Source organism: Balaenoptera ricei, chromosome 8 (genome assembly GCF_028023285.1).
Source record: "Balaenoptera ricei isolate mBalRic1 chromosome 8, mBalRic1.hap2, whole genome shotgun sequence".
Taxonomy (NCBI): Eukaryota; Metazoa; Chordata; class Mammalia; order Artiodactyla; family Balaenopteridae; genus Balaenoptera; species Balaenoptera ricei.
In genome coordinates this window covers 57,983,269-58,010,105 of record NC_082646.1, presented here as the reverse complement: position 1 = coordinate 58,010,105, position 26,837 = coordinate 57,983,269, and the positions used below count along the sequence as shown (strand labels likewise).

Below are 26,837 nucleotides of genomic sequence, written 5' to 3'. Positions count from 1 at the left end.
TTGGCTCTTCTAGTTCCTTTGCCATTTCATAAAATTTTTATAACCCTTGTTAATACCTTAATAAAATAGCTTGCTAGGTTTCTTTCGTCTGCATTCTGTAGTTTTCAGCATACAGATCAGGCACACATATTTTCTTTTAGATTGATGCTCAAGTACCTGATTTATTTTTGGATGCTATTATAATGGTGCTATTTTAATTTCAAATTCCAATTCTTCATTACTGAAATATAGGAATACATTACTGGAATATAGGAATACAACTGATTTTGTATATAGACCTTGTATCCTGTGACCTTGTGAAACTGAGTTATTAGTTCTAGGAGCTTTTTTGTAGATTATTTTATAACTTCTACATAGACCACCAAGTTGTATGTGAATAGAAATAGTTTGCTTTCTTCCTTTCAAGTCTATTTGTCTGCATGCCCTTTATTTATCTTTCTTTCCACAATACATTGCCTCGGACTTCCAGTATGATGTTCAGTAGGAGTGGTAAGGGAGGTCATTCTTTTTAAAAAATTTTTATTTTATTGAAGTATAGTTGATTTACAATGTTGTATTAATTTCTGCTGTACAGCAAAGTTTAAGTTATATATACATTCTTTTTTATATTCTTTTTCATTATGGTTTATCACAGGATATTGATATAGCACAGGTCCCTGTGTTATACAGTAGGACCTTGTTGTTTATCCATTCTGTATATAATAGTTTGCATCTGCTAATCCCAAACTCCTAATCCATCTCTCTGCCACCCCTCCTCCCTCTTGGCAACCACAAGTCTGTTCTCTATGTCTGTGAGTCTGTTTCTGTTTGGTAGTTAAGTTCATTTGTGTCATACTTTAGATTCCACATATAAGTGATATCATATGGTATTCATCTTTCTCTTTCTGACTTCACTTAGTATGATCATCTCCAGGTCCATTCATGTTGTTCCAAATAGCATTATTTCATTATTTTTTACGGCTGAGTAGTATACCATTGTATGTATGTACCACAACTTCTTTATCCATTCATCTGAAGGTAGACATTTAGGTTGTTTCCATGTCTTGGCTGTTGTGAATAGTGCTGCTATGAACATACAGGTGCATGTATCATTTTGAATTATAGTTTTGTCTGAATATATGTCCAGGAGTGGGATTGCTGGATCATATAGCAACTCTATTTTTAGTTTTTTAAGGAACCTCCATGATGTTTTCCATAGTGGCTGTACCAATTTACATTAGGGAGGGCATTCTTGCCTTGTTCCCAATCTCAGGAGAAAAACATTCATTTTTTTCACCATTAAGAATAATGTTAGCTACAGGCTTTTAAAAGTTCTCCTTTGTTAGTTTAAGGAAGCTCTCTTCTATTCCTACTTTGCTGAGAGCTTTTAGTCACAAATGGAATTTTTGTTGAATGTTGTCAAATGCTTTTGCTGCATCAATTTAAGCGATTGTAGTCTTCTTTAGACTGTTGATACAGTAAATTACATTGACTGAATTTTTTAATGCTGAACCAGTCTTACACTCCCAAGATGGACCCCCACTTGGTCACGATATATTCTCTTTTTTATGTACTCATGGATTTGAGATGCTAATGTTTTGTCAAAGTGTTTTCTGTCTATGTTTATAAGTTACAATTATCATTGATACAGAGGGACATTATATTATGATTTTCTATTGTTACTGTAACAACACAAATTTAGTGGCTTGAAACAACACAAATATATTATTTTATAGTTTTGTAGGTTGGAAGACTTGTCTGGGTCTCACTTGGCTAAAATCGAGGTGCCAGCAGGTCTGTGTTCCTCTCTAGAGTTCCTTAGGGAAGGAAAATCCATTTGCTGTTCATTCAGGTTGTTGGCAGAATTTAGTTCCCAGTGGTTGTAGGACTGAGGTCCCCCATTTCCTTGTTGTCTATCAGCTAAAGGCCATCCTCATCTTCTAGATGCCACCAACATTCCTTGGCTCACAGCCTGGTTTCTTCATCTTCAAAGGGAGCAACGGTGGGTTGAGTCTTTCTCATGCTTTGAATATTTCCTGCCTTTTCTCCATTGTTGCAGTTCTCTGACTGCAACTAGGAAAGGTTCTCTGCTTTTAAGGACTCATGTGATTAGATTGAGCCCACCCAGATAATCCAGGATAATCTCATCATCTGAGGATCCATAACCTCAATTAAATCTGCAAAGACCTTTTTACCATGTATGGTAATATATTTACTGGTTCCAGGAATTAGGGCATGGCCATCTTTGGGAGGCCATTATTCTGTCATGAAAAAGGCAAATTCTCCAAGGACACATACTAATACTAAATATGTATGCTCTTAACAATGGAGCTTCAAAATACATGAAGCAGAACTGATAGATCCAAAAGAAAAATCGAAATCAACCACTGTGGTTGAAGACTTCATTACTCCTCTCTCAGTAATGGATAGAATAGGCAGAAAATCCTTAAGAACAGAGGCAATCTGAACATTATTAGCCAATTTGACCTAACAACATTTACAAAACAATCTCCTAAACAAATGTAGAGTACACATTCCTCTCACATGCTCTTGGAATATTAAGACAGACCATATTCTGGACAATAAGATGAATCTTAGTAAATATGAAAGAACAGCAATCACACAAAGAGTGCACTCAGATGAGAACAGAATTAAACTAGAAATCAGTAATAAGAAAATAACGGGGACATCTGCAAATATTTAGAAATTTGAAAAAATATTTCTAAAAAGCCCATGGTCAAGGGAGAAGGCTCAGGGGGACATTTTTCTATATTTAGAACTAAATTAAAATGCAAAATATCAAAATCTGCACAATGCAGCTGAAGCAGTGCTTATAGATAAACATACAGTATTAAATGCTTATGATAGAAAGAAAAAAGACTTAAAATCAGTAACCTAAGTTTCTACTTTACCAAACCAGAAACAAAAGATAAAAATCAAACCTAAGGCAAACAAAAGAAATACAATATAAAGATCTGAACAAAATCTATGAAATTAATAACAAAAAACAATAGAGAAATCAATGAAACCTTACTGTTCCTTTGCCAAGATCAATGCAATTGATATATCTCTAGCCAGCTGAACAAAAACGGGAAAGAACTACAAATTATGAAAAGCAGGGATAATAGAGGAAATATAATGACTAATCCCACAGTCATTAAAAGGATAATTTAAAATATTATGAACAACTCTGTCCATAAATTCAACAACTTAATGATACAGACCAATTCTTCAAAAGACACAAACTATCAACAACAGCTGAAGAAGAAAGATAACGTGAAGGCCATGTATCTATTAATGAAATTGACTTTATAAGTAACAACCTTCCAACAAAGAAAACTTAGGCTCAGGTGTGTTTACTGTTGAATTCTACCAAATACACAGGAAGAAATAATACAAATTCTACACAGCTTCTTCCAGGAAATAGAAGAGGACAGAACGTTTTCAACTCATTTTATGAGGTCAGCATTATCATAACACCAAAACCAGATAATGACATTACCAGAAAAGAAAAATGTAGACTAATATCCCATGTGAAAATACTCAGAATTTTAAATTTCAAACATTATAGTTTCTTAGTTACAAAAACTCTATTTGTTTTTTTTTATATCTTACGTATCTCATTATGTTCTTGTTTTCCTTTAAATCCTTGATACATTTGTAATAGCTTTTTAAAAAAATTTTACACAAGCTTTTTTAAAAATTTTTATTGGAGTATAGATGATTCATAATGTGTTAGTTTCCAGTGTAAAGTGAATCAGTTATCCATATACATATATCTACTCCTTTTTAGATCTTTTCCCATATAGGCCATTACAGAGTATTGAGTAGAGTTCCCTATGCTATATAGTAGGTCCTTAGTAATTATTTACTTTATATATAGTGCTGTGTATATGTCAATCCCAATCTCCCAATTTATCCCTCCCCCACTTACCCCTGGTAAGCATGTTTGTTTTCTACATCTGTAACTCTATTTCTGTTCTGTAGACAAGTTCATTTGTACCCTTTTTTTTTTTAGATTCCACATATAAGCACTATCATATGGTATTTGCCTTTCTCTGTCTGACTTACTTCACTCAGTATGACAATCTCTAGAGCCCTAAATGTCCATCACCAGAGGAATGGATAAAGGAGATGTGGTACATATATACAATGGAATATTACTCAGCCATAAAAAAGAACGATATAATGCCATTTGGAGCAACGTGGATGGACCTAGAGATTGTAATAGCTTTTTAAAAGTCCCTTTCTGTTTAAAACATCGTTTCTATCAGTCTGTCTTTTCTGGATCTTTTTTTTTAATGAGTAGTTTTGTTCCTGGTTTTAAGCCACATGTTCCTGCTTCTTTGTATACCTAGTAATTTTATTATTGGCTGTTGGACAGTGTGACTGCTGCACTGTTAGAAGCTTGACATTGTTGTCTCCTTTAAAGTGCAGTAAAAATAATTTTGGCAGGCATTTAGATTACTAGCAAATCAACTGGATATTTTTTAGAGCAGGTCTAAAATACCCTTTAATCTAGGGCTTATTTAGCCTTATTACTGAGGTGTGACCTTTCTGGGGTTTTTACTGAAGGCCCCATATGTCCAACAAAGTCTAGCTTCCAATATGGCTAGTTAGAACTTGAATATCTTCCAGACCTATGTGAGCTCTTAGAATGGTTCAGCTAAAAGCTCCCTAGTAGTACTTTGCCCAGGCTTGTGGCGCTTCACCCTATTTGTGTACCTCTTAGATAGCAACAACATGCTCAAGCAGACCCCATGAAGATTTCTGGAGGTCCTTCTCTGGAGAGCTCTCTCCCTTTTGGTATTCTTCCCTCAAAATTACTGCCACCTTGATCTCCCAAAAATCCAATCTCTCTCTCCTCAATTTCACAAGATTGTCATGCTTTGCTTAGGTTCTTCCTGCTGTGTGATAGTTAGAACATGCCTCCAGGCAGAACATGAGGGCAATCATAACACTCTCCTATTATTCCCTTCTTTCACAGATCACAGTTCTGCACTGACTGCTGTCCAGCATCTGAGAATGGATATTTCATATATTTTTTCTGATTTTCTAGTTATTTATGTCAGGAGGACACATCCAGCACCTATAAATTGTCATGGCCAGAAGTAGAAACATCAATGTTTCATATACAGTTCAACACTGTTATAAAAACTGCCCGTGTATTAAGCCTGCAATATGGTAGGAACTGTAAAATATAAAAAGGGAACCTTTACTTTCCCAGTCAATATTTCGCAGGTAAAATAATAATATAAATATGTTTCACAGTTTGACAATTTTTTAAGTTTTAAAGAATGGATTGGAAGAACGAGGAGAGCCGTTAATGTTCTCAATGCCCATAATATGTCTTACTCTTAAGGGAAACAAACCAAATTTTTGAAAATAGTTATGTATTATACCGTATTAAAAGTATTTTTATTTTCCTTTCTGACATTGTTGTTTACTATAATAAATTAATCAAACAAATTCAGTTTAATTATCATGTGGTTTCTGCTTTATTCCCATGTTTGTCTGAAGGTTTTTTCTGCAAGATACAGATCAGAAATTGGAAAGGCTAGACTCAAAATCTTGTTTGAAAGGACTGTACAGATTCTCTCTTATCTACTGATATGCAAAGAATAAACTCATGGAAACAGGCTTCCCAATGTAAGCTGACACCATCATGTCACTCAGATACCAATCCATCTGTATCAGGGGACTGAGTCAGAATTTCCAAGATTAAATTTTAGCGCAGGAGCAGATAGCTTTGTGGAAGCACACGGATAACCCTAGACATAGCAGGGCATTACCTATGCCAGATTTAATGAACTGAGGAGAGCAATACAATCATGCTTATTCAGTTTGGAATTTTGTTGGTACTCGTTTTAACATTCTCTTTTCTGATGGGCATATGAGAAAACCCATTCCCTTTTGACTTTTCTCTAACTCTTATGCTTATGAAAAACATACTTTGTATTTAGTATCTTGTTCTCACCACCCCTCAGAATTCAGGTACAAATACTTTTTACCGAGTCTCTATGTTTCATGGCAATACAGTCATTTGCATGTGTTGAATAAAAATCTGTCCTCCTTTCACTGGGATATCATTGGACAAACTGATTGTGTAATCAAGGCCATTCCTAAAGGATCATATTTGAGGATACATCTCATTCAATCTGATATGACAAGCCTCCAGTCCCCACTAAGGACACAGATCTAATTGGTATTTGGAACCAATGTCTACAAGCCTTCCTAGGCAAACTGTCTGGTGTCCGTTGTTGTACATTGTCCCAGCATTACAAGTAGTAAGAATGGCCACTGACTTGCAAGAAAAGGAGAGAGGAATTTGCCCACATCTGGAAGTATACAGGTGAAACCTGGCGCAAATGAATTTATTTTGTAAATAATAGTGATAAAAAGAGTTCTGGAAAGATTTTATTAAAAATGAAATTCTAGATTCCATACATACTGTCGGGACAAAACCTAATTTAATGGCCTTAGCAGTTGTCTAACGTGATTGGATTCTAGATTTGCTGATTATAAACAAGAAACCTAATGTGTGTTAATTGACCATTCTTACTGCAGTGATGTAAATTAATAAAGCCAAATAATACAAATCACAATGAGACCAGTCTCTAAATCATCCACAGAAGTTATTTCTGATCACAAGAGGAGACTTAAATTATTCAAAACTTAGCAATAAGGCAAAAGGTGATTTCTGAACCCTGTAATATCATGGTAGCACATTGTTTAAGAGTTGACCTAAGGGTCATCTGACTCTTACGGGAATGTAACTTTCCTTGAACTATCAATATTATTTACTATCGATTAGGGCCAGACTATGTAAAGTTAGATGTTGAGTTGTAGAAAACTAATAAAAGTGGAAATGATTTTTGTACAGTAGAGATGCAAATGATTTTTGATAGAGAAGATAACTCCAAAGGTATGTTTTCATTGCCATAGAGTATATTAACCAAGTTAACATGATAGGTTTATATCCAACTTAGCAATGTAGTTTCAGCATTTCTTTGTTGCTCTGATTATACGCATGTTGGTTTCTCACTTCTCTTTTGATTGGGTTTTGTCATCTTGCTTGTTCCCACATTAATGTGCTAAATAAAACTTAAACTCTGCTCACTATCTATATGCATGAGAATTACATTTTTTGAGATTTATACTTTCACAAAAGGATATAAAAATGCTCCACAGAAATGTTGGTTTTACTGGAAAAAGAGGAACTCAGCTGATCTTCTAGGGGCAATTCCCAGAACTTATATATCTATTTTTATTTCATTATTGATCAGATTAACTACTAAATTTTCACAAGTAATCTAAAGAGTAATAACTATACTGACAAATAATAATCAGCTCACCACTACCATCAATCCATAACTACACCCAACCAATAAAGAGCAACCCAGAATAACCTTCACAAACAAAACCAATTTCTTTGCTATGAAAAATTATCCAAACATCCAAATCTTTTAAATAATGTGCCATCACTTCAACCACTTCTGACTGCGCAGCATGCAAGCAAAGAAAGCTCCACAATCAAACCTAAAATAAAGCCCCCTAGATAACCATATTTGAAGTTGAGGTTTCAGGATACTATTCAGTAACCAGAGTAATAGTATAACTAAACACTGCAAACATACCACCTAAATATGCTAAAATAAAACTATTAATCCTAAAAAATACACAAAAATTATTAAGATAACAAAGCCAACCCTACCACTTACAATAAGTAGGACATTTACAAACCATACATTACACATCAGATACAATAACAGCCTTTTCATTTGGAATACACATTTGCCAGAACATTACCTATGACTAACTAATCTGATGTATATATATACTAACGAAGCATCTCTAGTTTGTACGTGTCTATTTATTCATGTATGGTGAGACTTATATACAGAGCCTACATACACACAGAAACCTGGAATATCAGATTGATCCCATCATTTTCACATACGGAAACAGTGTTTATAGGCTATATACTCATATGAGGATAAGTATTCTGAGGTGATACAGTCATTACAAATCAACTTTCAGCTATCCCTTATATTAACACTAGTTAATAGAATGAATTTAAGTGGATAAGTCTATCCGTACACAGTTCTTTACTTTTTACTTTTTTAACATGAAAAAGGATCAAATCAGTCTTCAGGATTAACATCAAATATAAATAAAATCCCATTCCACCTCAATACATAATCAAAATACCTGAAGATTTATTTCCCTAATTACACAATTACCTGATTAGAGAGCTATTACCACAGCTGACCCCCAACAATGCTAGCTCTGCTGCCATAGGTGCTGGCAATATGAATGCCTGCTGTCTGTCCTGCTCAGATGTTTATTGTCAAAATCGAAGACTCAGAATGAGTATATCTGATTGGTAAAACCTAGGTTATATGATTCCCTCTAGATATATGATAACCTGGAAAATGTAAGTTGTTTTGTTTTCTTTAATCTATCTTGAGAAGACAGGCTTGACTTTTATCAAATGTAAAAATGACCTTTTGTTTTACCCACTTTAAAATATTCAGGATAATTCCAAACTCTCTAACTTGTTATTTACGCATTGTATAGTCTTCTCATAACATGTTTTCCCAGATTCTTCTCCCAATCTATCTCCCATCTCCTCCCTACCCCTTTTTTCTCTCTATCCTTCTCTTCATCCTTCATCCTCTCTTTCTTTCTTACACACACACACACCACATCCCCTCTTGCTCCAGTATACTGTAATCTCTGAAACAAGCGACTATCACTGCCCATGGTTCCCTTGAGTAATGACCTTCCCTCAGCTCAAATGATACCTTTGCATGAAGTAATCTCCAACTCTCTCAAGTAGAATCATTCACTCTTGTCTCAAAATTACATTGTACACAGCTTTCTATTTTTACCATACCTCTACTGGCCTATACATCTCCTTCTTCCAGAATCCCCCATCCCTATCCCTCAAACTGAGTTAGAAATTGTTCTTGTGTATTCCTGAGCAATGTGAAATTAACTTTAGTTTAGCACTTATTGCAAAGTATTACAATTGCCTCTTTCTTATACTGTGAACTCCAATAGGACTGGATGTGTGTATATTCACCATGTATTCCATATGCCTAGTGCCCAGTAGGTACTCAATAAATATTGTTGAATGGTAAGAAAGAATCAAGAATAGATGTTTCCTAGTCTGCCTCACTGATGATTGAGCTACTCAAAACACTGAGGAAAATGCTATTTACATGATGGGTACACTTAAAAGCTTATGAAATTCTTAGATAAAAAGAAATTAAATGACAAGAGTAAGTTTACAAGTTTGTCTTCAGAATTTCCAGTGAATGTAAAAAGCAGCAATTAGACTGACTGCATTACTGGAACAGCGTTCCTGCAAATGCTATCAACAGTCCTGCTACCAAACGGATGAAATTGTGTGTACACTTGCTTATCTTCATCTAAAGCTTTTATCTCCAGGAGCAGCACATGACCTCATACAGCAGAGGGTCAGTGCAGGTTTCTTGAGCTGGGGAATGTGTCTTACCCGTGGATGTGAAAACCATTTGCCTGCATTCAGAGTCGACAGGAAATCCCAATCAAATAAGGAAGGGTGGGTCAAAGAGGCATTTGGCAGGACCTCATTGATATTGGTTGTTCTTCTCAGGTCAGAGTCATGCATGAGAAAAGGCACATGATCATAACTGCAGGCAGAGAGGGAAAAGAGGGGAAGAGGTGGATAGGCTGAATTCAGCCTCCCTGGCAGACAGGGTTCTCACTCCATCAAGGTCACAAGTCTTACTAGGGCTCTTTACTCCCTCCCAAATCTTAGCAAAGGAATAAGTACCAGTAATTTATACTTTGATGTCAATATTTTTCTGCCCAAGAAAGCAATCTTTTGTGGTGTATAATAACCATGTTAGCTATGGTGAAAGAGTAGCTTTCCTATCCAGGGAATTTATGGATCAAGAAAACAATAGGTAGAGTGAGAGTGATCTGAGAGTAAAGTGAGTGAGAAGTGGATAGGGCAAGGCCCTGAGGTCCCCAGAACCATACTAAGCAGGCATCTACACAATCTCCCTGTGTTTTTCTGACTCATTTCCCAGCTGGCAACTGCCCTGAGTATTTCTAGTCCTAGATCCTTCACATCAGATGGCATCATTAGAAAAGTTTATTATCTGAAAACTTCTGTTATCAGCTATTTGCCTCGAAGAATCTCCGCTTTTATGAAAATCTCTCTTCCTTTATCATTAAAATATATATGAAGAGAACTCTGTAATGACCATGAAGGAGTAACAGGATTGAGACTTAGCCTCCTGTCCATAAACAAATCTAACTGGATAAAATAAGAGAATTAACTTTTTTAGGAAATGGACAATGGGGAGCACAGTATAATTATCTGAGAAAAGGCAAACAAATGAAATAGGCTCTACCATTACCCTGGCTTCATTCTTGCAGGTAAATACTGGAACGTGGCATGGGGCAAGGAGGGGGGCATCTAAAAAGTACCCAGCTATCGTACTGAAATTAGGAGAAGGAGATAAGATTAAGGAGAGGTCAAGACAGCTAGAATTTGTTGGCTAGAGTCCCAGAGACAATGGGAGCTATGCAAAAAGAAAGCATTCCAGGGAAATATGTACAGAGGTCCCTTGAAGTATGGTTAATATCAATTTGTAAAAAAAAACAAAACAAAACAAAAAAATATAAATTTGTACATGTGCAGAGTAAAACTCTAAGAAGTTTGCCAAGAACAACTTCCAAGAAAAGAAAATTACCAGAAAGCTGTAAGACAATTTGCAGAGCTCACACAGGGGTGTAACTCCTTCAAGTTCTATCAGTGGAGTGACCTCAATAATTACATGGGCACACCTTTGAAATGGGAATAATTTAGAACTAGAATTACTTTAGAGCCTCCATAAAAGAACTTAAAAGCAAGCCTCCAAAGGATCAAACTAGTCTGCAAGTAACTTAACTGCCTGCTAGAAAAAGACCAAAATTATTTAAAGGAATACAAGAAATATAGCACCCAGAATGGCAAAATCACAATGTCTGGCATGTAACCAAAATTCACCAGACATGTAAAGAAGTATGAAAATGTAACCATAACCAGGAGAAATTACTCAATAAAGACAAACTTGGAAATGACATAGGTGACAGAATTAGTAAACAAGGATATTAAGTCATGTAAAACAAAAATATAGATGATGCATAAAATAGATGCAAAGGAACACATGAACATAACGAAGACATAACTCTGAGATATGAAAAAGAAATAAATGGAAATTCTAGAGATGAAACAATATAATAACTGAAATGAAAATTTCACTAGATGAATTTAACAGCATATTTGATATTACAGATCATGTAAAGAACAGTGAATTTGAAGATGTAGCAACAGAATCTATCCAAATGAACTGTGAGACAATATCAAGCAGTATTATATATGTGTGGTTGGAGTACTAAAAAGAGGGAAGGAACAGAAAAAAAAAAATCTGAGGAAGTAAAAGTAAAAATTCCAAAAATTAAAAAAAATTGTGCATCAACAGATCTAATATTAATGAATACCAAGAGAAATAAATACACATACACACGCACATACACCACAGTAAGAATTATAATAACCAAATTGGTGAAAAATTGATGAGGAAAAGAAAATTGTAAAAGTAGACACAGGAAAAGAAAATACATATTTAGAGAGAAATAAAGATAAGTATCCAGTGGACTTCTCAACAGAAAATACGAGACACAGAAAACAATGAAACAACATATTTTAAATGGTGAAGGAAAACAACTGTCAACTTAAAATTCATCAAAAATGAAAGGAAGAAGAGATGATGCTGGGAAGATAATAGAGTAGGAAGCACTAGGAATCTGTCTCCCCACCTAGACAACAACTGCACTGGCAGACTCTGTCTGATGTAACTCTCTTGGAAGCCTGAAGTATATTAAAGGCTTGCAACTTCCAGAGGAAAGCTTAGATTTAAATTCGGGTTAATTTCAGTCAATTTCAGCTCTTAGCACAGTAGCAGGTACCCATCACACACCCCCAGCCACATGGCAAACAACTGCCGACAGGTTCCTGGAGTAACTTGCACAGCAGTTGGTGAGAGCCAGGGTGGCGAAAAAGATCCTGTATTCCAAATACAGGAGTTCTCTACTCTGGTTACTAATTGCTGCTTCTTTTCACAAAAGAGCAAAGAGGTGGGCGACCACTGTTGTTGCACCTTCTTCCACTGTTGCAAAGCCCTCGCCCTCTAACTGAAGTGACTTACACAAGATTTAAAGGACCAGCACCATTTTTAACCGTCTATTTTTCTCCTTTTCTCTTTTGGAAGCCAGACATTAAAGACCAGCATACTAAAAACACGTGCACATACAAGGGAAAATTAGAAAGTGCCTATATATGCCCAAGGATAGGATCAGAAAAACCTGAGAAAACCTTAAGTTTACACCTCAGGCTGATGTATGGCACAGAGACATCTTTCAAATTTTTTTAATTAAAAAGAAAAAAACAATAACAAAACCCATCAAACCCCAGAGAAGGGGGAGAATCTGATTTCCAGTGTTACCACATTATTAGATTCAAATGCCCAGTTTTCAACCAAAAAAACCCCAAAAAACCACAAGACGTACCAAAAAAAAAAAACAAACAAAAACCAACCAAACAAACAAAAACTAAGAAAGTATGGCCCATTCAAAGGAAAAAAATAAATCAACAGGAACTGTCCCTGAAAAAGAGCTGATGGTGGATATACTAGTCAAAGACTTTAAAACAATCATCTTAAAGATACTTAAAGAACTAAAGGAAGATGTGAATAAAGTCAATAAAACAATGTATGAGCAAAATGGAAATATTTAATAGAGACTTTTGAAACCCTAAAAGGAAACCAAAAGGAAATTCTGGAGCTAAAAAGTACAATAACTGAAATGAAAAACTGACTACAGGGATTCAAAGGCAGATTTAAACAAGCAGAAGAAAGAATCAGTGAACTAAAAGATAGGACAGTACAACTTATTGAGTCTGAGAATTAAAAAAGATTGTAGAAAAGTTAACAATCTAAGGGATACCCCAACACCAAAGCCAGACAAACACACTACAAGAAAAGAAAATTATAGACCAATATCCCTTATGAACATTGATGCAAAAAATCCTCAACAAAATACTAGCAAACAGAATTCAGGAGTGTATTAAAAGGATCATACACAATGACCAAGTGGGATTTTTTTCCCAAAATGCAAGAATGTTTCAACATAATGAAATCCATCAATGTAATACATCACATTAAGAGAATGAAAGAGAAAAATAAAAACATGATCATTTCAATTGATGCAGAAAAGGCATTTGACAATTCAACACCTTTTAATGATAAAAATTCTCATCAAACTAGAAATAGAAGCAAACCACCCCAAAATAATAAAAGACAAATATGAAAAACCCACAGTAAACACCATATTCAACGGTGAAAGACTAAAAGCTTTTCCTCTAAAATTAGGAACAAGGCAAGGATGTCTGCTTTTGGCACTTCTATTCACAGTGACACTAACAGTTCTAGCCAGAGCAATTAAGCAACATGGAGAAATAAAATGCATCCAAATTGGAATGGAGGAAAATAAAATTACTTCCGTTTTCAAGTGGTATAATCTTATATGTAGAAAAGCCTAAAGTTTCCACAACACCAACAACAAACAGAATAAATGAATTCCACAAAACAGCAGAATACAAAGGAAACATCCAAAAATCAGTTGCATTTCTATACACTAACAATGAAGAATCTGTGTACAGGTTCATGAAGTAACTTGCAAGGCATCTGGTAAGACTCGGGATGGCAGAAAAAGATCCTATACTCCAAATATAGGAAATATATATAGGAACTAATATATAGTTAACTATCTTTATCATGTTGCACATTACATCCCTAGTATTTATTTGTCTTATAACTGGAAGATTGTATCTTTGACTACCTTCGTCTGATTCTACCTCTCTCACCCACACCTGTTCTCTGTTAGTCACAAATCTGACCTTCTTCTATGAGTCTGTTTGTTTGCCTGCTTGCTTTTCAAGTATAATTGACCTACAACTATGTTAATTCTTGGTACACAACACAGTGATTCAATATTTCTATACATTTAATAATAATCACCATTAACTCTAGTTGTCATCTGTCACCATACAAAGATATTACATAATTATTGACTATATCCCACACTGTACATTTCATATCTGTGATTCATTTTTGTAACTGAAAGTTTGTACCTCTTAAACTCCCTCACCTATTTCTCTCCTTCCCTCCAACCCTCTCCCCTTCTAGCAACCACCTGTTTGTTCTCTGCCTCTATAACTCTGTGCTGGTTTGGTTGTTTGTTCACTTGTTTTGTTTTTTAGATTTCACATATAAATGAAATGATACAGTATTTGTCATTCTGTCTGACTTATTTCACTTGGCATAATATCTCTAGGTACATACGTGTTGTCACAAATGGCAAGATTTCATTCTTTTTATGGCTGAGTAATACTCCATGGTGTGTGTGTGTGTGTGTGTACACACACACACACACACACACATACATACATACCATTTCTTCTTTCCCCATTCATATATTGATGGGCACTTAGGTTGTTTCCATATCTTGACTGTTGTATATAATGCTGCAGTGAACATAGGGGGGCATATATCTTTTCTTTTTTTTTTTAATTTTTTTTTTTTTAGATTTATTGATTGATTGATTGCTATGTTGGGTCTTCGTTTCCCTGTGAGGGCTTTCTCTAGTTGCGGCAAGCAGGGACCACTCTTCATTGCGGTGCGCGGGCCTCTCACTCTCGTGGCCTCTCTTGTTGCGGAGCACAGGCTCCAGACGCGCAGGCTCAGTAGTTGTGGCTCACGGGCCTAGCTGCTCTGCAGCATGTGGGATCTTCCCAGACCAGGGCTCGAACCCGTGTCCCCTGCATTAGCAGGCAGATTCTCAACCACTGCGCCACCAGGGAAGCCCACATATATCTTTTCAAATTGGTGTTTTCATTTTCTTCAGATATACACCCAGAAGTGGAATTGATAGATCATATGGTACTGCTTTTTTAAATTTTTTGAGGAACCTCCATACTGTTTTCCATAGTGCCTGCACCAATTTACATTCCCACCAACACTGTACCAGGGTTCCTTTTTCTCCACATCCTTGCCAACATTTATAATTTGTCTTTTGGTTAACAGCCATTCTGACAATGTGTGAGGGAGTATCTCATTGTGGTTTTGATTTGTATTTCCCTGGTGATTAGTGATATAGAGCATCTGTTCACATGTCTGTTGGCCATCTAAATGTCTTCTTTAAAAAATGTCTATTCAGTTCCTCTGCCCATTTTTTAATTGGGTTGTTGTTTCTTTGATATTGATTTGAATGAGTTCTCTACATACTTTAGATATTAACCTCTTGTCAGATGTATCATTTGCAAATATCTTCTCCCATTCCGTACACAGCCTCTTCAATTTGTTGACAGTTTCCTTCACTGTGCAAAAGCTTTTCGCTTTGATGTAGTCTTTTATTTATTTTTGCTTTTGTTTCCCTTGCCTAAGACCCCATAAAATATTGGTAAAACTTATGTCAAAGAGCATACTTTCTATGTTTTCTTCTAGAAGCTTTATGTTTTAAGAACTTACACTTAAGTCTTTAATCCATTTTGAGTTTATTTTCGTATACAGTATGAGAAAGTAGTACAGTTTTCCCAACACCATTTTTTGAAGAGGCTGTCCTTTCCCCATCATATATTTTTGCCTCCTTGATCATAGATTAACTGGCCATATAACTATGGGCTCATTTCTTGGCTCTCTTTTCTGTTTCACTGATCTATGTGTCTGTTTTTGTGCCTGCACCATCCTGTTTTGATTACTGTAGCTTTGTAATATAGTTTGAAATCAGAGCATGTGATGCCTACTGTTTCATTCTTCTATCTTAAGACTGTTTTGGGTACTTAGGGGTCTTCTTTGTTCCCATACAAATTTTAGAATTATTTGTTCTAGTTCTGTGAAAAATGCCATTGGTATTTTGACAGGGATTGCACTGAATCTGTGGATTGCATTGGGTTGGTATGGTCATTTTAACAATATTAATTCTTCCAATCCATGAGCATGGTATATCTTTCCATATTTCTGTGTCATCTTCAGTTTCCCTTATTATGTCTTACAGTTTTCCAAGTATAGGTCTTTTAGCTCCTTAGTTAGATTTATTCCCATGTATTCTATTTTTTTGATATGATTGTAAATGGGATTTTTTTCTTAATTTCTCTTTCTGATAGTTCTTTTAGTGTACAGAAATGCAACATACTTCTGTATATTAATTTCATATCCTGTGACTTTACCAAATTCATTGATGAGTCATTGACAGGTTTTTGGTGGTTTCCTTAGGATTTTCTATGTATAGTATCTTGTCACCTGCAAATAGTGACAGTTTTACTTCTTCCTTTCCAGTTTGTATTTCTTTTACTTCTTTTCTTGTCTGATTGCCATGGCTAGGACTTCCAATATTATGTTGAATAAAGGTGGTGAGAGAGGGCACCCTTGTCTTGTTGCTGATCTTAGGAAAATGCTTTCAGCTTTTCACCATTGAGTATGAAGTTAATTCTGGGCTTGGCATATATGGCCTTTCTTATGTTGAGTTATGTTCCCTCTATACCCACATTTTCAAGAGGTCTTATCATAAAACTATGTTCAATTTTTTCAAAAGCTTTTTCTGCATCTACTGAGATGATCAGGATTTTTATTCTTCAGCTGTTAAAGTGGTGTATCACACTGAATAATTTGTGGATACTGAATCATCTTTGCATCCCTGGAATAAATCCCACTTGATCGTGGTGTATGATCCTTTTCATGTATTGTTGAATTCAGTTTGCTAATATTTTGTTGAGGATTTTTGCATCTATGTTCATTAGTGATATTGGCCTATAGTTTTCTATTTGTGGATGACATCTTTGTCTGATTTTGGTATCAGGGTGACACTGGCCAGAACTGTTCTGAGTCAGAATTTTTCCTTCCTCAGCAATTTTTGGAATAGTTTTAAAAGGACAGGTGTTAACTCTTCTCTAAATGTTTGGTTGAATTAACCTGTGAAGCCATCTGGTCCTGAGCTTTTGTTGGTTGGGAGTTTTTCAATTAATGATTCAATTTCAGTACTGGTAATTGGTCTGTTCCTATTTTCTATTTCTTTCTGGTTCAGTCTTGGGAGCTTGTATATTTCTAGGAAATGTATCTATTTCTTCTAGGTTGTTCATTATATTAGTGTGTAATTGTCCATAGTAATCTCTTATGATCCTTCATATTTCTGTGCTATTTGTTGTAACTTCTCCTTATTCATTTCTTTTTTTTTTTGTTTTGTTTCTTCCTTTATTTATTTATTTATTTATTTATGGCTGTGTTGGGTCTTCGTTTCTGTGTGAGGGCTTTCTCTAGTTGTGGCAAGCGGGGGCCACTCTTCATCGCGGTGCGCGAGCCTCTATCGTGGCTTCTCTTATTGCGGAGCACAGGCTCCAGACGCGCAGGCTCAGTAATTGTGGCTCACGGGCCCAGCTGCTCCGTGGCATGTGGGATCTTCCCAGACCAGGGCTTGAACCCGTGTCCCCTGCATTGGCAGGCGGATTCTCAACCACTGCGCCACCAGGGAAGCCCTCCTTATTCATTTCTGACTGTATTTATTTGGGCCTTTTTTTTTTTTTTTTGGAAGAGTTTGGCTAAAGACTTATCAATTTTGTTTCTCTTTTCAAAGAAGCAGGTCATAGTTTCACTGATCTTTTCTGTTGTTTTTTAGTCTCTATTTATTTCTGCTCTCATCTGTATGATTTCTTTCCTTCTACTAACTTTGGGTTTTGTTTGATCTTCTTTTTCTAATTCTTTTAGGTGTAAGGTTATGTTGTTTACTTTTTTCTTGTTTCCTGAGCTTGGCTTGTATTGCTATAAACTTCCATCTTAAAATTGCTTTTGCTGCATCCCATAGTTTTTGGATCATTGTGTTTTCATTTTGCCTCCAGGTATTTTTTTTATTTCCTCTTTGATTTCTTCAGTGACCCATTCGTTGTTTAGTAGCATATTCTTTAGCCTCCACATGTTTGTGTTTTTTCCATTTTTTTTTTCTTCTAATTGATTTCTAGTCTTACAGCATTGTGATGCTTAATATGATTCAGTCTTCTCAAATTTACTGAGACTTGTTTTGTGGCCTAGCATGTGATCTGTTCTGCAGAATGTTCCATGTGCACTTGAAAAGAATGTGTATGCTGCTGCTTTTTGATGGAATGTGATGCTGCTGCATATATGTATATATATACACTCTAGAAATAGTTAAAGCATGAGACCACTGTGATCTTAGAATATCAAGACAAATGCTGCCATTATTGTTAGTATTTGGATAATAAATTCTTGCTGTAAATCCAATCTTAGGTGGTTTGAAGGGGTAGTTTGTAGGAAAATGAATTGTACACCACCTTGATATGAGCTGTCATTAGGTCCCATAATTGTGGTTCGCCAGTGAAACATATCATCCTCAACTGGACCTGCAAAACACTGTGCTGGAGGGTCATGGGCCAAGTCACTAAGTTCCTTATTAATCTGTTTCAGCACCACAGTCTGTGCTTTTCATCTGGCTCCCCACTATCTTCGTATGTGCTCAAAGGTCTGGCAAAACTCTTGGTTATCCCAGTGGCTGGGAAGGACTGTCTCTTCATCTCACACTGGCTCTGCCAGACACAGGTAGAGAGGAGCTAGGGCCTCCCCCAAGCTGCAGCCTCGGCCTCCTCTCCATGCAGCAACTGGTGCCTCCCCAGCCCTATGGGGCTCACATGGGGGCTCACATGCATGACACAGCCACAAGATGCCTGCTCTTAATATATTTTACATCTTTTTGTATTGTGTATCCCTTAACTAGTTATAGTGGATATAGATGATTTTATTACTTTTGCCTTGTAACCTTCCTACTAGCTTTATAAGTGAATATCTTCTGTCTTTACTGTATATTTGCCTTTACCAATGAGGTTTTTCCTTTCAAAATTTTCATATTTCTAGTTGTGGCTTTTTCCACTTAGAGAAGTCCCTTTAACATTTCTTGTAAAGCTGGTTTCACGGTGCTGACTTCTTTTACCTTTGCTTGTCTGTAAAACTTTTGATCTCTCCTTCAAATCTGAATGGAAGCCTTGCTAGGTAGAGTATTCCTGGTTATAGATTTTTCTCATTCATCATTTTAAATATATTGTACCACTCCCTAATGGCCTGCATAGTTTCTGCTGAAAACTCAGCTCAGAGTCTTACAGAAATTCCTTTGTACATAACTTGTTGCTTTTCCCTTGCTGCTTTTAAGGTTCCTCTTTATCTTTAATTTTTGCCATTTCAATTACAATTTGTCATAGTGTGAACATCTGTGGGTTTATCTGTTTGGTACTCTGTCCTTCTTGGACTTGGATGTCTGTTTCCTTTCCAAGATTAGGGAAGTTTTCAGCTATTATGTCTTCAAATATGTTCTCTGCCCCCTTTTTCTCTCTCTGGGACCCCTAAATGTGAACATTAGCATGCCTGATGTTGTCTCAGAGTTGTCTAAGAGTTGTCTCTTAAACTGTCCTCATTTTTTTTGTTCAGCTTCAGTAATTTCCACTACTCTGTCTTTCAGTTAGCTGATCTGTTCCTCTGTATTGTCTAGTCTACTGTTAGCTCCTTCTATTTTATTTTTTATATCAGCTACTGTATTCTTCAGCTCTGTTTGCTTCTTCTTTATATTTTCTAACTCTTTGTTAAAAACTCCTAATGTCTCCCTTTGTTCACCCCGTCTCCTCCTGAATTCTTCGAGCATCTTATTGGTCATCACTTTAAACTCTTATCAGGTAGATTACTTACCTCCACTTCATTTAGTTCTTCTAGGGTTTTATCTTATTCCTTCATCTGGAACTTATTTCTCTATTGCCTCATTTTGCCTATTTCACTGTTTTTATTTCTATGAATTTCATAAGGTGGTACATTTCCGATTTTGTATAAGTGGCCTTATGTAGGAAATGTCCTATAGGGCCCAGCAGCACATTCTAGTCTGGTCACCATAGCTATGTGCTTTAACAGTGCCCTCTATATGGGCTGTGTGCATCCTTCTGTTGTGGTGGGCTGACTACTGTGGGCACACTGGTAGGCATGGCTGGCCTCCAGTCTGCTTAGGTGCCAGGCCTTGCCTTGTGCAGACTGCTGGCCACTGGTGGGTGGGACCATGCCATGGCAAAACTGCCTGCTTAGCTAAGGGAGGCCCAGCCCTGGTGCTGGCCCACAGGTGGGTGGGGCCCAGTCACAAGACAACTAGCTAAATACCCCATTTAGCTCTGGCCCACTATTGGCCGGGTCCTGGAGTGGCTGGTTGTAGGGCCAGGGCTCCCAGAACTAATGTCACCCTGCTGATGGATGAGGTTGTGGCCTGGGGGTGTCCCAGGGCTGGTGTCAGCCTGCTGGGGGGGCAGGGCCAATATTTGACATGGCTAGCTGTAGGGTCTGTGGCAATCTGGAGCTGATGATGGCCCACTAGCAGGTGATACTGAATCCTGATACAGGAGGTTGAGGCATCCAAGGTGTGCCATAGCTGGTACTGTCCTGCTGTTGGGTGGGGCCAGGACCCAGGTCAACCCAGGGGTGGTTCTGTTCTGCTAGTGAGTGGGTCTTGTCTTGACAGAGCTGGCTGAAATGCTGGTGTTGGCCCATTGGTGGGAAGGGCCATGACCCAAGGTGACTGGGGCCTCAGGATGCCCTATGGCACCTGGCCTACTGGTGGGTGGGGCTGTGTCCCCAACCAGCTAGCTTCCTGGTCTGGGGAATCCCAGAATTGATGTTAACCAACTGGTGGGCATGGCCAGGTCCCAGAATTAATAAGCTAGAAGGAGGATTTCAAAATGGTGCTTACCAGGACCAATGTCCTTATCCTTTAGGGGTTGGGCTCCCCAAAATGCCTGCTGCCAGTGTCTATGTCTCCATAATGAGTTTCAAGTGTCTCCTGCCTCTCCAGAAGGTTCTCCAAGTCATCAAGTGGGTCTGACCCAGGCTCCTTTCAAATTACTGCTTTTGCCCTGAGTCTCAAGAGTGTGTGAGATTTTGTGTTTGCCCTTTAAGTGTGGAGTCTCTATTCCCCACAGCTCTCCAGCTCTCCCCAGAGTAAGCCCTACTGACTTTCAAAGTAAAATGTTCTGGGGGGCTCATCTCCCCAGTGCAAGAGCTCTGAGCTGGGAAGCCCAATGTAGGGTTTGGACTCCTCACTCCTTGGGAAGAACCTCTGCAATAATAATTATCCTCCCGTTTGTGGATCACCTACCTGGGGGTATGGGTCTTAACTATACCAAATCTTTACCCCTCCTACCTGTCTCATTGTGGTTCCTTTCCTATATCTTTAGTTGTAGATCTTTACTGCTAGTCTTCAGGTAACTCTCAGGATAGTTGCTCTGTAAGTAGCTGCAATTTTGGTGTGCCCATAGGAGGAGATTAGCTCATGGTCATCCTACTCCATTATCTTGGCCTCCAATGACATTTTTTGAAGAAAGAAAAACTCATCCTAAAATTCATATGGAATCACAAGGGATCCCGAATAGCCAAAACAATCCTGAAAAAGTAGAAAAAAACTAGAAGACTAACACTTCCTGATTAAAAGCTTAATACAAAGCTACAGTAATCAAAACACTATGGTACTGGCATAAAGACAGACAAAAAGACCAAGGAATAGAATAGAGAGCCCAGAAATAAACCCTTGTATATATGGTCAAGTGATTTTTGACAAGGGTGGCAGGACCACTCAACAGAGAAAAAACAATCTTTTCAACAAATTGTGCTGGGAACACTGAATATTCACATGTAAAGAATAAAACTGTACCTTTGCCTAACATGATATACAAAAACTCAAAAAGGATCAAAAACCTAAATTTAAAAACTAAAACAATAAATCTCTTAGTAGAAAACATAAGGGAAAATCCTCATGACATTGGATTTGGCAATGATTTCTTGGATATGAAAACAAAGATGCAGGCAACAACAACAAAAATAAATAAATTGGCCTTCATGAATATTTAAAATTTTGTACATCAAAAGACATGATCAATAGAGTAAAAGGCAACCTACAGAATGGGGAAAATATTTGCAAGTTAAATATCTGATAAGGGATTAATATCCAGAATATATAGGGAGCTCCTAAATCTCAACAGAAAAAAACAAACAAAAAACACCCTGGAAAAGAATCTGAAAAAGGATAGACATATAGATAGATAGATCTGAATCACTTTGCTGTACACCTGAAACTAACACAATATTGTAAATCAACTATACTTCAATTTCTAAAAAATGAAGTTCAGAAAATTAAGAAACAAAAAACAAAAGAAAAAAAATATTTGCCCATCGAAAATGGGCAAACACCTTGAGTAGACATTTCTCCAAAGAAGATTATGAATGGATAGTGAGCACAAAAAAAGATGTTCAACATCACTTATCAATAGGGAAATGCAAATCAAAATTATAATGAGATACCACCTCACAGCCATTAGGATGGCTCCCACCAAAAAAAACAGAGAACAAGTGTTGGCAAATATGTGGAGCAATTAGAACTTTTCTGTACTGTTAGTGGGAACATACGATGGTACAACTACTGTGGAAAACTGTATGACAGTTCCTCAAAAAATTAAAAAGAGAAATATAGTATAACCCAGGAATCCCCCTTCTGGGTATATACCCAAAAGAACTGAAAGCAGGGTCTCAAAGAGATATTTATACACCCATGTCCAGAACAGCATTATTAACTATAGCTAAAATGTAAAAGCAACACAAGTGTCTATTAACTGATGAAAACAAAATGTGGATATATGCATACAGTGGAATATTATTCATCCTTTTTAGGATGGAAATTTTGAAATATGCTGTAATATGAATGAACCTTGAAGACTATAGGCTAAGTGACATATGCGAGTCACAAAAAAACCCAAATACTCTATGAATCATACACTTATATGAGGTACCTAGAACAGCCAAAATCAAATACACAGAAAAGTAGAATGGCATTTCCAGGGGCTGGTGGGGAGGAGGGAATGGGGAGTCATTGTTTAAGGGGTATAGAGCTTTACTTTTACGAGATGAAAAGAATCACAGATATAGTTGGCTCAAAGTTTCACTACATTAAAAACATATATAGGGCTTCCCTGGTGGCGCAGTGGTTGAGAATCCGCCTGCCAATGCAGGGGACAGGGGTTCGAGCCCTGTTCTTGGAGGATCCCACATGCCGCAGAGCAACTAGGCCCGTGAGCCACAACTACTGAGCCTGTGCGTCTGGAGCCTGTGCTCCATAACAGGAGAGGCCGCGACAGTGAAAGGCCCGCACACTGTGATGAAGAGTGGCCCCCACTTGCCACAACTAGAGAAAGCCCTCGCACAGAAACGAAGACCCAACACAGCCAAAAATAAATAAATAAATAAATTTAAAAAAAAAAAACAACATATATAATACCACTGACCCATACATTTTAAAATGGTAAAGATGGTAAATTTAATGTTTTATATTTTACTACAAAAAAATTTTTAATTGTAAAAAAAAAGGCCACCTCAAAATATTTACTTGGCAAAGCAACCCCAATGACATAATTGTTTTCTTGGTAAATAAGTACATTTCAAAGTAGACAGCCAAAGAATTAAATATATGTATGTTTAGGAGATTGGTTCAAGATGGCAGAGTAGAAAGACGTGCTCTCACTCCCTCTTGTGAGAACACCAGAATCACAACTAACTGCTGAACAATCATCGACAGGAAGACACTGGAACTCACCAAAAAAGATACCCCACATCCAAAGACAAAGGAGAAGCCACAATGAGATGGTAGGTGTGCAATCACAATAAAATCAAATGCCATAACTGCTGGGTGGGTGACTCACAAACTGGAGAACACTTATACCACAGAAGTCCACCCACGGGAGTGAAGGTTCTGAGCCCCACGTCAGGCTTCCCAACCTGGGGGTCTGGCAACGGGAGGAGGAATTCCTAGGGAATCAGACTTTGAACGCTAGTGGGATTTGATTGCAGGACTTCGACAGGACTGGGGGAAACAGAGACTCCACTCTAGGAGGGCACACACAAAGTAGTGAGCGCATCGGGACCCAGGGGAAGGAGCAGTGACCCCATAGGAGACTGAACCAGACCTACCTGCTAGTGCTGGAGGATCTCCTGCACAGGTGGGGGGTGGCTCTGTCTCACCGTGAGGTGAGAATGGCAGCAGAAGTTCTGGGAAGTACTCCTTGGCGTGAGCTGTCCCAGAGTCTCCCATTAGCCCCACAAAAGAGCCCAGGTCGGCTCCAGTGTTGGGTCGCCTCAGGCCAAACAACCAACAGGGAGGGAACCCAGCTCTACCCATCACCAGTCAAGTGTAAAGTTTTACTGAGCTCTGCCCACCAGAGCAACAAACAGCTCTACCCACCACCAGTCCCTCCCATCAGGAAACTTGCACAAGCCTCTTAGATAGCCTCATCCACCAGAGGGCAGAGAGCAGAAGCAAGAAGAACTACAATCCTGCAGCCTGTGAAACAAAAAAACACATTCACAGAAAGACAGACAAGATGAAAATGCAGAGGGCTATGTATCAGATGAAAGAACAAGATAAAACCCCAGAAAAACAATTAAATGGAGATAGGCAACCTTCCAGAAAAAGAATTCAGAATAATGACAGTGAAAATGATCCAGGACCTCGGAAAAAGAATGGAGGCAAAGATCGAGAAGATGCAAGAAATGTTTAACAAAGACCTAGAAGAATTAAAGAACAAACAAACAGAGATGAACAATACAATAATTGAAATGAAAAATACACTAGAAGGAATCAATAGCAGAATAACTGAGGCAGAAGAACAGATAAGTGACCTGGAAGACAGAATGGTGGAATTCACTGCTGTGGAACAGAATAAAGAAAAAAGGATGAAAAGAAATGAAGACAGCCTAAGAGATCTCTGGGACAACATTAAACGCAACAACATTCGCATTATAGGGGTCCCAGAAGGAGAAGAGAGAGAGACAGGACCAGAGAAAATATATGAAGAGATTTGAGTCAAAAACTTCCCTAACATGGGAAAGAAATAGCCACCCAAGTCCAGGAAGTGCAGAGAGTCCCATACGGGATAAACCCAAGGAGAAACACACCGAGACACATAGTAATCAAACTGGCAAAAATTAAAGACAAAGAAAAATTATTGAAAGAAGCAAGGGAAAAACGACAAATAACATACAAGGGAACTCCCATAAGGTTAACAGCTGATTTCTCAGCAGAAACTCTCCAAGCCAGAAGGGAGTGGCATGATATACTTAAAGTGATAAAAGGGAAGAACCTACAACCAGGATTACTCTACCCGGCAAGGATCTCATTCAGATTCGATGGAGAAATGAAAAGCTTTACAGACAAGCAAAAGCTAAGAGAATTCAGCGCCACCAAACCAGCCCTACAACAAATGCTAAACGAACTTCTCTTAGTGGGAAACACAAGAGAAGAAAAGGACCTACAAAAACAAACCCAAAACAATTAAGAAAATGGTTATAGGAACATACATATCAATAATTACCTTAAACGTGAATGGATTAAATGCTCCAACCAAAAGACACAGGCTTGCTGAATGGATACAAAAACAAGACCCATATATATGCTGTCTACAAGAGACCCATTTCAGACCTAGGGACACATACAGACTGAAAGTTAGGGGATGGAAAAAGATATTCCATGCAAATGGAAATCAAAAGAAAGCTGGAGTAGCTATACTCATATCAGATAAAATAGACTTTAACATAAAAAATGTTACAAGAGACAAGGAAGGACACTACATAATGATGAAGGGATCAATCCAAGAAGAAGATATAACAATTATAAATATATATGCACCCAACATAGGAGCACCTCTATACATACGGCAACTGCTAACAGCTATAAAAGAGGAAATTGACAGTAACACAATAATAGTGGGGGACTTTAAAACCTCACTTACACCAATGGACAGATCATCCAAAAAGAAAATTAATAAGGAAACACAAGCATTAAATGACACAACAGACCAGATAGATTTAACTGATATTTATGGGACATTCCATCCAAAAACAGCAGATTACACCTTCTTCTCAAGTGCCCATGGAACATTCTCCAGGATAGATCACGTCTTGGGTCACAAATCAAGCCTCAGTAAATTTAAGAAAATTGAAATCTTATCAAGCATCTTTTCTGACCACAACGCTACAAGATTAGAAATGAATTACAGGGAAAAAAATGTAAAAAACACAAACACATGGAGGCTAAACAATATGTTACTAAATAACCAAGAGATCACTGAAGAAATCAAAGAGGAAATCAAAAAATACCTAGAGACAAACGACAATGAAAACACGATGATCCAAAACCTATAGGATGCAACGAAAGCAGTTCTAAGAGGGAAGTTTACAGCTATACAAGCCTACCTCAAGAAACAAGAAAAATCTCAAATAAACAATCTAACCTTACACCTAAAGGAACTAGAGAAAGAAGAACAAACAAAACCCAAAGTTAGCAGAAGGAAAGAAATCATAAAGATCAGAGCAGAAATAAATGAAATAGAAACAAAGAAAACAATAGCAAAGATCAATAAAACTAAAAGCTGATTCTTTGAGAAGATAAACAAATCGATAAACCATTAGCCAGACTCATCAGGAAAAAGAGGGAGAGGACTCAAATCAATAAAATTAGAAATGAAAAAGGAGAAGTTACAACAGACACCACAGAAATACAAAGCATCCGAAGAGACTGCTACAAGCAACTCTATGCCAATAAAATGGACAACCTGGAAGAAATGGACAAATTCTTAGAAAGGTATAACTTTCCAAGACTGAACCAGGAAGAAATAGAAAATATGAACAGACCAA

At 37.3% G+C, this 26,837-nt stretch overlaps 1 protein-coding gene across 7 annotated transcripts in view; it reads right to left on the bottom strand.

The window, feature by feature from the left end:
* The window catches only part of GDPD4 (glycerophosphodiester phosphodiesterase domain containing 4), a 138,886-nt gene that overhangs the window by 80,801 nt on the left and 31,248 nt on the right, over positions 1–26,837 (bottom strand). For all 7 annotated transcript variants that reach the window (XM_059930731.1, XM_059930733.1, XM_059930737.1 and 4 more), the window contains one exon: positions 9,503–9,659. In XM_059930731.1, the coding sequence (XP_059786714.1) occupies positions 9,503–9,659 (157 nt within the window). The remainder of the gene's footprint in view (positions 1–9,502; positions 9,660–26,837) is intronic.